The following is a 13,999-nucleotide window of genomic DNA, read 5'->3' on the forward strand; positions in this document are numbered from 1 at the left end:
ACAGCTGAGCCACTCGAAGGGCATCAGGGAGCCCCTCCGTTAGAGAAAGCTATTGTGTTGAAAGAGACGGTATATAGAAGAGTATGCGGGGTGTGGAAGGAAGGTGGTTTGGTTATTATAGGTAGAAAACGAAACTACTCACTGTGGTGGATGGCTGGGGCTCATGACCACTCTGGTGGAAGGCTGGGGCTCATGACCACTGTGGTGGATGGCTGGGGCTCATGACCACTCTGGTGGATGGCTGGGGCTCATGACCACTCTGGTGGATGGCTGGGGCTCATGCCCAGTCGGGATGTCTGGAGGATGGAAGGACCGGGAGAGGAACAGTACCTACCCTGGAACACAAGAAGGCAGCCACCCTGGTGGGTGTTGGGGCCATGGGAACAGAGTTTGGAAGCTCCACCTTGTACGGACCCGTGGCCACCACCAGGGGGTGCCTAAATGGCTCATAAGCCATGGTATGCAGCACTTCTGCCACACCAGGAAGTGCTGCCGGACCAAGAAGCAGGAACACCCAAAGTGCTTCCAGGTGCCCATGCAGCCCTTCCGTCACACTAGGAAGTGCTGCAGGAGGGTCATCAGGGAGCACCTGGAGCCCATCCGGGTGCATTATAAAAGGGGCCGCCTCACTCCATTGAGGGATCCAGAGTCGGGTGGAAGAGGACTTGGGAAAAGAGAAAGGAAGGACTGAGCGATTATTTTGGGTTGGTACACTGTGTGTATTGTGCTGAAGAAGAAAATAAAAAGCGTGAACTTGTCTAAGTGTGCCTCTTGTGTCTGTCTGTGCCAGGTTAAGCGCTGGTATAGCGCCATCTACTGTCACATCACACAAGTTCGATAAGCCTGGAATTTCAGATTTTGACTTTGATTTTCAGTGTGATGTTGAATCAGCCCTCAATGGGTTGGTGATTTTTACTTTCCATTGACTGTTGTGTCACACACGTGTGCATGGGAGACAGTCTATGGGCTCAAAAGTAAGCGTTTTTTTGCCACGCCAGGGGCTGGTGCTGTCCACTAGCACTCTCTCCTTTTCTCCCTCTACAGATGTCACTTCCACCTGCCAAGATCCCACCTAATGATGACCTCATTTCTGGTTCCAGCTCAATCGAGATCCGACCTCTTCCCATTCCCATTACATACTGTACTGTAAATCCACCACCATCTTGTCTCATCTCAGTTCCACATTGTAAAGATGTTTTTTCTGATTTGGGCATTTCTTCAAGTATATGGGGTTTATATTCCCCAAACCTTTATGCTTGTGACTGAGTCTCCTTACAATTATTACATCATTTTGTTCTCAATAAATTACGCAGTACTCAGCAGAGATTTTTCCACTTGAATATTTCATTCATCGAGATCCGATGAGTGATTTAAGTGTTCCCTTAATTTGTTTGAGCAGTGTAGTTGATGTAACCATAGGCAGAGTTTAAGGGGTGGTTAGGGGGCCTGCCCCAGCCCATACTTGATGCACTATGTAGCAAAACCAAAAACTCAAGTAATTGACATTTTTTTCCTCAATTTTTTAAAGGTCACAGTTAATGCAAATAATTTAATAAGCAATGAATATACCACAAGGAGATGCAGAGGTGGTGACCCAGCTGAGGGTAGGCAAGGCTGCTTGGATCTGTGGTATGCAGGGTGAACTTCTCCAGGTTGGTGGTAAGGTTATCCTCCTGGCATTACAAGCCATCTTTGCTTCCATTTGGGAGACAGGACTGACAGGAAAATGAGACTTGTCATCCCTATCTGGAAAGGAAAGGGTGATCACCTGGATTGTGGCAACTACAGGGGGAATAACACTGCTCTCCGTGCCGGGTAAGGTCCTTGATAGGGTCGTCCTCAATAGGATCCGTGATCACTTACTCACCTACCAGCGACCGGAGTAGTCTGGTTTTACACCTAAGAGGTCTACCATCGAATGCATCCTGGCACTGAGGGTTCTCACAGAGTGCAAACGCAAATATAGGCAGAGTTTCTTTGCAGCCTTTGTCGATTTTCATAAAGCGTTCAACTCAGCTGAGGCTTTGCGGGATTCCCCTCGAGGTTGCTGGATATCATGGCCAGCCTGTACACTGATACTGTGAGTGCTGTGCAGAGTGAAGGCAGACCCTCTGTGTTTTTTCCCAGTTGATTCTGGGATTCATCAGGGGTCTGTTTTTGCTCCTACTCTGTTCAGTGCTGGCATGGACTGGGTGTTGGTTAGGGTCATGGGGTCCAGCGGTTGTGAGGCTTCTGTCGGTGAAGAGAAATTCACTGATCTTGACTTGGGTCAATGGAGGCTCTGATAGGGGCTCTCGAGAGACTGAGCGAGGAGTCTGAGGGTCTGGGCTTGTGGGTGTCCTGATAAAAACCAACAGCCAGGCCTTTAATGACCTCTTAGGCACAGTGTGTCCGTCTGCAGAGACAGTATCGACCTCGTCGAGAGGTTTTCTTACCTCAGCAGTGACATTCATGTCTCTGGTGACTCTTCCTCTGAAGTCAGTAGATGGACTGGGAGAGCTTGGCAGGGGGTGGATCATGTAGTCACTTTAAAGGGGTGTGTGGCGCTCCTGATATCTCTGCAAAAGGACGAAGGTCCAATTCTTTAGAGTCCTGGTGCTCCCTGTCTGTGAGACATGGACGCTATCCAGTGACCTGAGATGAAGACTGGACTCCTTCAGTATTGTGTCCCTTTAGAGAATCCTTGGGCACCGCTGGTTTGACTTTGTGTTGATCATGGAGTCCTGAATGAGGCACATGACCCGCATTGTGAGGGAGGGTCAGTTACGGCACTATGGACATGTGGGCCAAGGGGACGCCCACGTAACACCTGGCTGTGGCAGATAGAGGGTCATTTCTGGAAGGTGGGACTGGACTGTGTGTCTGCCTTAAGGGGTTGCCAACCAGGATCCTGAGCTGTTTCATTGTTGTGGTGGGTACAGCAATGCGCTGTACCAGTGCCTGCTCCCCAACCGGACCTGACCTGAGATGCTGCCTCACAATAATTAGCCTGGAGGTCACACCCCGGGTGCTTCCTATAAGGAGTTTGCACGGGAGTCTGCATGGGTTTGCTCTAGTTTCCTCCCACAGTACAAAAGACACATAGTTTAGGTGAGCTGGCAATGCTATGTCTGTCTCTGGATCAGTGTGTGTGTGTCCCGCATCACGCGGTGGACAGATGCCTCGTTCAGGAGTGGGTCCTGCCTGCGTCCATTGATTGCTAGCATGGCCTCCGACTGCCCTCTCTCCGGGATTAGCAGATTTAGAGGATGGATGGATCAGTGAATGCTATAATCCGCCCTGTCCAAAGCAACTCTGTCTTGTAAATGGCCAATCCTTAAAACAGACAGAAAAATATTCTGCACAATTTGAATTACAGATTAGGTTACTGTTTCAGATTTAGCCTGAGAAGGGTCACTTCAGGTTGTACATTTTGTTGGTAGTATTTTCCTCTTTCACACGTCTGACAGTCGCTCCTGTTGGCAAACAGATCTGCAGTAGTCAGCGCGAGCGATTGAAATGGCTGTGTGTGTGTCAAAGCAAATTTCGACCACACATCCCTCTGTAACTAAATTGTAACTGTACCATACAATCACACATCACACATCCCACTGTAACCAAATGTTTCAAATTTGAACAAAAATGTGAGATCTGTCTCTCTGATGAAGCAAATAAATTACTAAAAGCTGGAGAATTTTCTAATCACTTAGCTACAAGTCCTTGAATGTCCCCGAATGTGACGCTAAGTGTACACATTCTAGCTTGTTAAAATAAGAAAGTGCTTATTTTGTCACAATTAAAATATGCAGACAAATTTTAAAAAGCAATGTTTTCTGTCATTAACAATGCCCTCCATAAGGTTTGGGACAATGACACATTTCTCTTTGATTTGACCCTCTGCTCCACAGTTTAAAGTTACAAATCAAATAATTCAGATATTGTGATTGCAGGCTTTATTTGAAGGGGATTTTCAGACATTTTGGTCTCACAAGACTTTTTCTGTGCGCTCCTCCCATTTCAGGACACAGCCATGGCAGTTCTATTAAAGACGTTGTCATATTTAGCACTTTGTCGTGTGTCCCTCACATGCAATGAGTGCTTGAAGTCTGAGATTCATAGACGTCACCAGGTGCTGAGGGTCTTCTCTGGTGTTGTTCTGCTAAGCCTCTAATGCAGCCATCTTCAACTCCTCGTTTCTGGGGCTTGTCCCCCTCAGGTTTCTCTTCAGCATAATGAAGGCCTGCTCAATTGGACTGAAATCAGGTGACTGGCCATTCAAGAATTTAAAATAATTTGGCTTTGACAAACTCCTGTGTTGCCTCAGCAGTACGTTTGGTTCATTACCTTTTTGGAGGATGAAGTGCCGTCCACTGAGTTTGGAGACATTTACTGAACTTGAGCAGATTAGATGTTTCTCTACACACCTCACAATTCATTGTGCCGCTGCTGTCAGCAGTTCCATCACCAATGAAGAGAAGTGTGCAAGGACCATACATGCCCAAGCTACAGAATAACACCCCCAGCACCACCATGTTTAACAGATGAGGTGGTCCACTTTGGATCTTGGGCAGTTCCTTGTCATCTCCACACTTTGCTCTCGCCATCACTCGATGAGGTTCATCTTTGTCTCGTCTACCCATAAAACCTTTTCCCAGAATTCTGCAGGCTCTTTGAAGTCCCTTTCCACAAACTGTAATCTAGCCATCCTGTTTTCGTGGTTTGTATCTTGCATAGTATCCTCTGTATTTCTTTTAATAAAGTCTTCTGCTGATAGTCGTCTCTGACACACACACATCGGACCCCTGAAGACTGTGTATGATCTGTCAGAAAGGCATTGGGGGCTTTTTCTTGACCATTGTGAGGATTCTCCTGTCATCAGCAGGATCAGACTTCCTTGGCTTAGCAGTCCCTTTGTGATCACTGACCCCACCAGTGTGTTCTTCCTTCTTCATGATATTCCAGACAGTTGATTTTTCTCATCCTAAGGTTTTATGGAAGTCTCCAATGGTTTGATTTGTGTTCTTCAAGTCTTTTGATGGCTACTTTGACTTTCAATGGCATAGCTTTTCTCATCGTGTTGAACAATGGCAGCTACAGAGTCCAACAGGTAAGAAGCAAGCTGAGATATCTAAACACACCTGAGCGATCACAAACACCAGTGACGCCAATTGTCCCAAACTTTATAGTGCCCTGAAAGGGGGGGACTGTGTAGAAAAAGTTGTTGTATGTAACATTATTTGGCATGAATACTCTTTTATATGCTTTTGCATAAGAACAACTATAGACCAAAACTGAACTCTATCATGATGGCCATTTTAAACAGTACTGCTCCTTGACAATTATCCTTTCACCTTCAGGGACTTTTTCACAAGTCTTTCACATGTGCAGAGAAATGTTAGAAATGTCCAAAAATATCAAAATTGATATAAGATTGTATTAGAAAATGTATCCTATTACATGTGGATGGCAGAGGATGTCACTGAGCTCTTAACCCTGGACACAACTGATACGAACGCAGCCGCACATTCAAATACGATGGTTTATATTTTTCCTGGGTACTTTTACAGGACTCTTAGGAATGTTTCCTACAGCACAATATACCCAAGGACAGTGAATGAATCCTGCATTCCTTCTTTTCTTTGTTTCTCTTTCTCTGTCTCCTTCCTCTCTGCTCCTCTTCCTCCTCACATGTGTCGTCCTCTTCCTCCCTACTTCATCTCCCTGAAGACTCCTTATTAAGCTGGACCTGGGAAGTACTTCTGATGTCTGAATAAATACCAGAGCAAGTACTTCCAGGTCAGGCAGAATTTTTTGCAACATGGGAACAGTTCAACTCTGTAGCTCCCTCTGGTGGCACCCATGGCATGCAGCAGGGCTGCCCAATGAGGCTACGATTCGCAGCATGCGCCACAGGCAGGTAAATGGGAGCAACAACATAGAAGCACTCCCCTCTAGCTTGTCAGGGGAGTATTTACTCCGAGAAAGCTAACTCTCCTGGTTCTTCCATTATTCTTGCCCCCCTTCCTCACACACTTCCATTCAGCACATTACCTGCATTGTGAGGGGGCAGCTGTTAGGGCACCACGGCCATCACCCCAAGGGTGATCAGACCTGTAGGATTGTCATTGTTGATGACCCAAGTGGCTGGACCAGGCCAAGGGGATACCCATGTAACACCTGGCTGCGGCAGATTGGCCATCATTTCTGGAAGGTGGGACTGGACCATATGTCTGCCTAGGGGGTTGCCAACCAGGTACCGAGCTGTTTCGTCGTGTGGTAGGTGCAACAACACGCTGTACCAGTGCATGCTCCCCAACCTGACCTGACCTTCCTGTCAAGGAACCACCTCTACTCCCAGACAGGATACCGGTTAGTCCTGCATGGCATTTACATGTTAATAAAGTACTCGTGATTCTAATTTGGAATTTCACCTGGAGACATAGGAATGGGTAGGTTAAACGGTGAATCATTGAGCATTTATTCCATGATGTGAATCGATCCATTAATATACATTGAGCAGTTTTTACACCCCTACGATTCATCTATTTCCTATTAACTAAAATATACATTTCCATATGGCATATTGTGGGAAGAAAAATTCTCCTGCTAAAGTAAGTACCAGTATAATAGAATATGTTGGTGAAAATTTGAAAGTTTAAAAGGCAACATGGACACTCCAAATATCATTTTAAAAGAAGTTCCATACCAACCACAGAATTAAAGATTGTTGAAGATAGATAGATAGATAGATAGATAGATAGATAGATAGATAGATAGATAGATAGATACTTTATTAATCCCAATGGGAAATTGATTTGGCATGAACACAAGAAATTTGGTTTTTTAAACCAAATCAACTGATTATAAAAATAACAGACTGCAAACATGATAGTTTTAATGTACCATTCATAATATTAAAATCAATCAATTTTAACCTGTCATCCTCGTAGGATTTCAGACATCAGGTACTGTTTAGTTCAAATAAATAAAATATTCTAGTCTAGTGCTCCGCCCATCTACTGCGCCATTGGCTGGACCAAGGGCAGGTGATTTATCTCAAGGATACCCCCGCGGCGCGGCGCGCGCGCGCTCTCTCTCGAGGACGTGCGGCCACGTGACGCCTCCATCCGGGTTCCTGACACGGACTCACTCTCCATCATGGCGGCTTCAGGTGAGGTTTGTGTATGGGGGACTGGTGCGCTTTCGGCATAGCGTACAGCGGATGGTCAGGGCTATTTCCGTCGCGTATGATTACTGAGTGACTGTGGAAATGCGTGCGCTTAGAAAGAGACTGGAACACTGAAAGTAAAACGCTGGCACAGGGCTCATCTTGGCGCCGGGAGTCGCGGCACTGCTCCGACTGTCGTGTTCAAGCGCGCGAGTGAGTAAGTGTGTATGTGAGCGTGAGCGAGCTATACCGAAGAGGAAGTGTTGGGGATCCCAGGAGTGCCCCCCGCGTACGGGTGTCCCGGTCTTCAGGCGTAAGCGAGTTGGGCTACCGCGTCTCATCTGTTGTGAACACTGTAAAGCGATGCCAATGTACCGAAGTGTACTTTTGCTGCTTTGCTTGGCCGTGGTGCGGAGGCGCTTGAGAGGCCGCCTGCCAGATCATGCCCGCCCGAGCAAACGAACGTGCGCAGGCGCAAGGTGGCGTGTCACTGGCGGGCGCATGCGTACAGAGAGGGGTGGAGAAGCAGACTCGGCCCGGCAAAGGTCCCCACGTGTGGCCCCCAAAAAGCTCTTCGCCACCGAGTCCGGCTGTGTTTTCCTGCGTTGTGAATACGGTGTTCGATCCACTCTGCGGCTATCGGCGGAAATGATCACATATCGCAAATAAATTTAATGTTAGTTACTTGCACTTACTAATAAGCAACAGAGCGGCCATTTGTTAAATGTGACGACTGTGGTTCTGTCCCTGAAAACTCGGCAGATGCAACCTTCCTATAGATTTCTGAGAAGCGGCCTTATCTTTGTAGGAGGCGTGTTGTGCTTCATTCAGAAACTCTTGCCACACCTTAAACTGCTGCCAGTTTGAGTCAGCTTATAGTACTCAAAGAAATTTATTTCAGATCTAACGTGCTGGAGTATTCTTAACAAAAAAAAAAAACAGTGTAAGGTACCTTTTCATTCTGTTGAATAAAAGGCCAGTTATCCTGATTCTGATTGGCATTTGCCTGGCCCGTTTTCTTTGCTGATGAGGACATTTCATTGTTGGCCACTAAACCAGCTGTATGTAAAAATATGTGCCTTAGACATTTGATTAACTCTATTTGAGTAAATCCTACTATAGGGTGGATCATTTTGGAAGTTGTGTTCCAATAGTTATTTTTGAATGTTTGGAAATATAAGAGTGGTGTCAGTGGCATTTGGTATCCAAGTGTTTTTAAGTTGATTGGATGCCTCCAGCGTGAAGTTTGCATATTCTATTTTCAAATATGTTTCCTTTTTGGGCACAGTTTTCCTTTGATAATGAAACAGCTTTGAGCGTGAATTTATTCATTCCTTTTCTTATCTGTTTAGTCTAGAGTTAGAGTTGGTCAGGGCCTATCTCAGCAACAGTGGGTGCAAGGCAAAAAAACAATCTTGGATGGGGTGCCAGACCATTACAGGGTACACTCATGCACATGCTCAGATCTAAGGCATTTTCACACCTTGATTATTCAGTGTAGTTTTTTCAGACTCTGGTGTGATTTCTCAGAAAGTCCGGTTTGTTTTAGATTACTGATTTTTAACCTTTTTTGAGCCATGGACCCCTTTAAGAATCTGGTGAAAGCTATGGACCCCCTTTCCCAGAAATATTCAAATAAATACAACTTTGCATGGAATGAATATAATGTACTTTATTTATTGAGGTTTGATTGTGATATGAAACTGTGGATTGGTCATTGACAATAGACATGCATATCATCTTTGACATCCAGTCTATTTCAGGTTTTCGTTTTGATAGCAACAAGTGCTGAAATCCCTGATTCACAAAGGTATGTAGATGAGGGTAGGCTTGTGTCAATGCACACCAGAATTTTCCAAGACACTTCGAGTTGAAATTATATATATATAATATATATACACACACACACACATACACTGGCTGAGTAAGCCTGTGCTGGAAAAAATTGAAATGTAGAAATGTTAGGTATTTGAATTTTGCTGATGTGCTTGTCTCACTTGCCAGCCCTCTGAGCTTCATACTGTAGTACCCTCTCACTTCTGGGCTGGACAGACACACACTTCCATGCGTAGACATTTGTATATAATATGTATGTATGTGTGTGTGTGTGTATATATATATATATATATATATATATATATATATGTATATGTATATGTATATATATGTATATGGTTGAAATAGTTTATTGTCAAATAATGCAAAGAGTACGCGACACATGTTTCGGCCTAATTCTGGGCTCATCAGGCGTACACACTCATTGCACCCCCCTCTCGGGGAATTGAACCTCGGACGTCAACGCCAGAGGTGAAGCCTCTAACGTTGCGCCACGGCATGTGGTGAGCCCAGAATTAGGGCGAAACACGTGTCGTGTACTCTTTGAATTATTTGACAGTAAACTATTTCAACCATTCTATGATCTGCTTCTCGCGACTGAAATGAGGGCACCGTGGTGGATGGTAGCTGACTTGCTGACCAACCACAAGCGTTACCTGTTAGGTAACCACCCATACAATCAGATTGTGACACAGACTACGAATGCAATGAATATATATATATATATAATATATATATATATATATATATATATATATATATATATATATATACACACACAGTGGTGTGAAAAACTATTTGCCCCCTTCCTGATTTCTTATTCTTTTGCATGTTTGTCACACAAAATGTTTCTGATCATCAAACACATTTAACCATTAGTCAAATATAACACAAGTAAACACAAAATGCAGTTTTTAAATGATGGTTTTTATTATTTAGGGAGAAAAAAAATCCAAACCTACATGGCCCTGTGTGAAAAAGTAATTGCCCCCTTGTTAAAAAATAACCTAACTGTGGTGTATCACACCTGAGTTCAATTTCCGTAGCCACCCCCAGGCCTGATTACTGCCACACCTGTTTCAATCAAGAAATCACTTAAATAGGAGCTGCCTGACACAGAGAAGTAGACCAAAAGCACCTCAAAAGCTAGACATCATGCCAAGATCCAAAGAAATTCAGGAACAAATGAGAACAGAAGTAATTGAGATCTATCAGTCTGGTAAAGGTTATAAAGCCATTTCTAAAGCTTTGGGACTCCAGCGAACCACAGTGAGAGCCATTATCCACAAATGGCAAAAACATGGAACAGTGGTGAACCTTCCCAGGAGTGGCCGGCCGACCAAAATTACCCCAAGAGCGCAGAGACGACTCATCCAAAAGGTCACAAAAGACCCCAGGACAACGTCTAAAGAACTGCAGGCCTCACTTGCCTCAGTTAAGGTCAGTGTTCACGACTCCACCATAAGAAAGAGACTGGGCAAAAACGGCCTGCATGGCAGATTTCCAAGACGCAAACCACTGTTAAGCAAAAAGAACATTAGGGCTCGTCTCAATTTTGCTAAGAAACATCTCAATGATTGCCAAGACTTTTGGGAAATACCTTGTGGACTGATGAGTCAAAAGTTGAACTTTTTGGAAGGCAAATGTCCCGTTACATCTGGCGTAAAAGGAACACAGCATTTCAGAAAAAGAACATCATACCAACAGTAAAATATGGTGGTGGTAGTGTGATGGTCTGGGGTTGTTTTGCTTCTTCAGGACCTGGAAGGCTTGCTGTGATAGATGGAACCATGAATTCTACTGTCTACCAAAAAATCCTGAAGGAGAATGTCCGGCCATCTGTTCGTCAACTCAAGCTGAAGCGATCTTGGGTGCTGCAATAGGACAATGACCCAAAACACACCAGCAAATCCACCTCTGAATGGCTGAAGAAAAACAAAATGAAGACTTTGGAGTGGCCTAGTCAAAGTCCTGACCTGAATCCAATTGAGATGCTATGGCATGACCTTAAAAAAGCGGTTCATGCTAGAAAACCCTCAAATAAAGCTGAATTACAACAATTTTGCAAAGATGAGTGGGCCAGAATTCCTCCAGAGCGCTGTAAAAGACTCATTGCAAGTTATCGCAAACGCTTGATTGCAGTTATTGCTGCTAAGGGTGGCCCAACCAGTTATTAGGTTCAGGGGGCAATTACTTTTTCACACAGGGCCATGTAGGTTTGGATTTTTTTTTTCTCCCTAAATAATAAAAAAACACCATTTACAAACTGCATTTTGTGTTTACTTGTGTTATATTTGACTAATGGTTAAATGTGTTTGATGATCAGAAACATTTTGTGTGACAAACATGCAAAAGAATAAGAAATCAGGAAGGGGGCAAATAGTTTTTCACACCACTGTATATATATATATATATATATATATATATATATATATATATATATATATATATATATAGTGTGTGTGTATATGTATATTTATATATGTGTGTGTGTGTATGTATATATATATATATATATATATATATATATATATATTGTGTGTGTATGTATGTATATGTAGTATGAATTATATACACTATAGGCTGTACAGTCAATATAAATGTTCATTTTTATCTGATCCTCACAGACCCCCTAAAACCTATCCATGGACTCCCTAGGGGTCCAGAGACCTCAAGTTAAGAACCCCTGATTTAGATGGATGTGATGCGCAAGTGCGCACCAGAATAACTGTACTGAGACCCTTTGGATCGGGTTGTGTTGGTGCTTTACTGAGCAGTTATGAATGTGATCTGACACAAGACTGATCTAGCTATGGAAAATAACTGTGTTTTATGGGTGAAATTGTGCATGCTATGATAGTCACACTAGGCGTCTGCTGCAGCTACTTAATGGTTCCATTCACAAGATGAGTTGAGGGTTAACATGAAACTTTTAAAACTATTACAAAGGTAAATATAAATATGCATATAGGTACAAATGTGACGTAATTGGCATAGAACAACTCACAGTCAATCAGAGTAAGCCTAACACCCGATTCAAGCACCCAATACATGCCTCGCTCATGATCATACAGCATTTGAAAAAGAAAAATGTTGTCAATTCACTTGTAATTAGGTCATTTAAAACACTTACAGAGGTAGCAAGAAACAAATAGTATTGCCTTGTGAGCCCAACGATCAAACCCACTATCCTTTAGTAACAGGTGATGTGTGCAGGAGGGATGTTTTCTCAGTGCAGGCACTATGCGGATAAAGGTGGCTCCCTATCTTTGACATGTGTAGTAAATGTTATGAAACGTTCCAAAATAAACATTATTAACAAAGCTATTAGTGTTATGATAGTAAATATGTGATTTGAGATATCCTAAATTGGAGCTCTGTTCATATATGGATTACTGGACTAAAGAATATGCTGCATCATACAGTTAACTGAAACTCTTCTGACACAACTGTCATAAAACTGGAGCACACCAGTGGATGCTCTCAAGTGAACTTGCCTTCTTTTGTACACTTGTCTCTTTAAAACATGTCCTTTTTGTACCATGCATATTCAAGTATGCGTCCATGTTTTTCGATAATAGGTTTTTTTTGATAGAGCTGTTTTTGGTAAATAACTAGATAATAGTTAAAAAAAAAAAAAAAAAAGGCAACAGTGTACAAACAGCTGTAGTCTACCCTTAGTGATATTTTTTTGTTAGGAAAAAAAAGTTTCTTCCCAATGAAACGAGTCCATGACATGTCCTTGATATGTTTATTGATATGTTTAATTCCCTTGAAAGTTTGCAGTCTGAAACGCAACTGAACTGTCAATTGAAACTAAGTAGTGATTCATCCTCTGATGTGTAATGAAGCAAATGGACTATGAGTGTCAAAACACTCTTAACGTACTTTAGTTTGTAGTGCTGATTGAGTATATATGAAGCGTAGTGTGTGGTCTGTTGATCATATTTCTTTCTGCTGTATTACATTGATTTCATATTTCAGTACAGCTCAGAATTTTCACAAGAACTGTGGGATTTCCATTCCCCTACCACTGCAACTTATTTTGTGAAATGTAGAGCCTCATGTTGAAGTCTTTCATCTAGTTTATAAATTGCTTCTATTAAAAACTCAACTTGTATTATATTAGACCGGCCGTGTAGTGGTTAAGGCATTGGGCTTCAGATGCTGAGGTTGTGGGTTCCCATCCTGATACTGACACCATGTGACCTTGATCAAGTTACTTTACCTGCCTATTCTCCAACTGGAGAAATAAAAGAAATGTGAACAGTTGTAGCTCAAATATTTTAAATTGCCTTAGGTAAAGGCATCAGCCAATTAAGTAAATTAATAATAAATGAGAATTTTTATTCCATGCCTACATAATGAGGTAGTCTGTGCTGGTAGGTGATATAACCACATTAAAATATTATCATTTGCTTCCACTAGAAGGAGGTTCGTTTTAGGACCAATATCTCTTATCAGCCTGAAATGTGTGTACTCAGTTTTTCACGCAAAAGTCAGGATTTAGAAAAAAATAAAAACTTGACAGGAGAGCATACATATATTTACAGCAGCTCTGACCTATTCATACGTAACATTTCAGAGAAAGTGGGAAGGGAAATGAAGACAACCCAAGATAAAGGAGGGAAATGCAGCTAGATCAGCTAAATAACCACTCACATGCATAATAGTTCATATTACTGAGCCATTATTATAATGTGCGTTGATGTGACAAACATGTTAACTTCCTTGGCATTAACCGTAAATAACTTTCAGGCTCAGAATTCTAAGTAAATGCAGTTATTCCAGAGCCCTACTCAGGTTAATTTGTGAAACATGTACCATTAAGCTCGAATGATACTCTGAACAGCATTCTGCTGCCATCCTGTGGATTAAATGATATTATACTGCCTCAAAAACACACTGGTGTATAAACGAAAAGTAGTAAAGGCAGTTTTAGAACAGACTGAAACTGAACCATTAGTTGAATCAAATGATAGTGATGACAGTGTGTAATGGTCATCAGGCGTTGTC

The 13,999-nt window shown here is 42.8% G+C and overlaps 1 protein-coding gene across 5 annotated transcripts in view; it reads left to right on the forward strand.

Moving 5' to 3' along the window:
• Positions 1-7,052: 7,052 nt before the first annotated feature.
• The window catches only part of eif4ba (eukaryotic translation initiation factor 4Ba), an 83,320-nt gene continuing 76,373 nt past the window's right edge, over positions 7,053-13,999 (forward strand). For 3 of the 5 annotated variants that reach the window (XM_028825866.2, XM_028825867.2, XM_028825868.2), the window contains exon 1: positions 7,053-7,150. In XM_028825866.2, coding sequence (XP_028681699.1) covers positions 7,138-7,150 — 13 coding nt within the window. In that variant the 5' untranslated portion in view covers positions 7,053-7,137. The remainder of the gene's footprint in view (positions 7,151-13,999) is intronic. The other 2 variants (XM_028825869.2, XM_028825870.2) reach the window with 1 other exon arrangement.

This window comes from Erpetoichthys calabaricus, chromosome 3, assembly GCF_900747795.2.
Source record: "Erpetoichthys calabaricus chromosome 3, fErpCal1.3, whole genome shotgun sequence".
Lineage (NCBI taxonomy): Eukaryota > Metazoa > Chordata > Cladistia > Polypteriformes > Polypteridae > Erpetoichthys > Erpetoichthys calabaricus.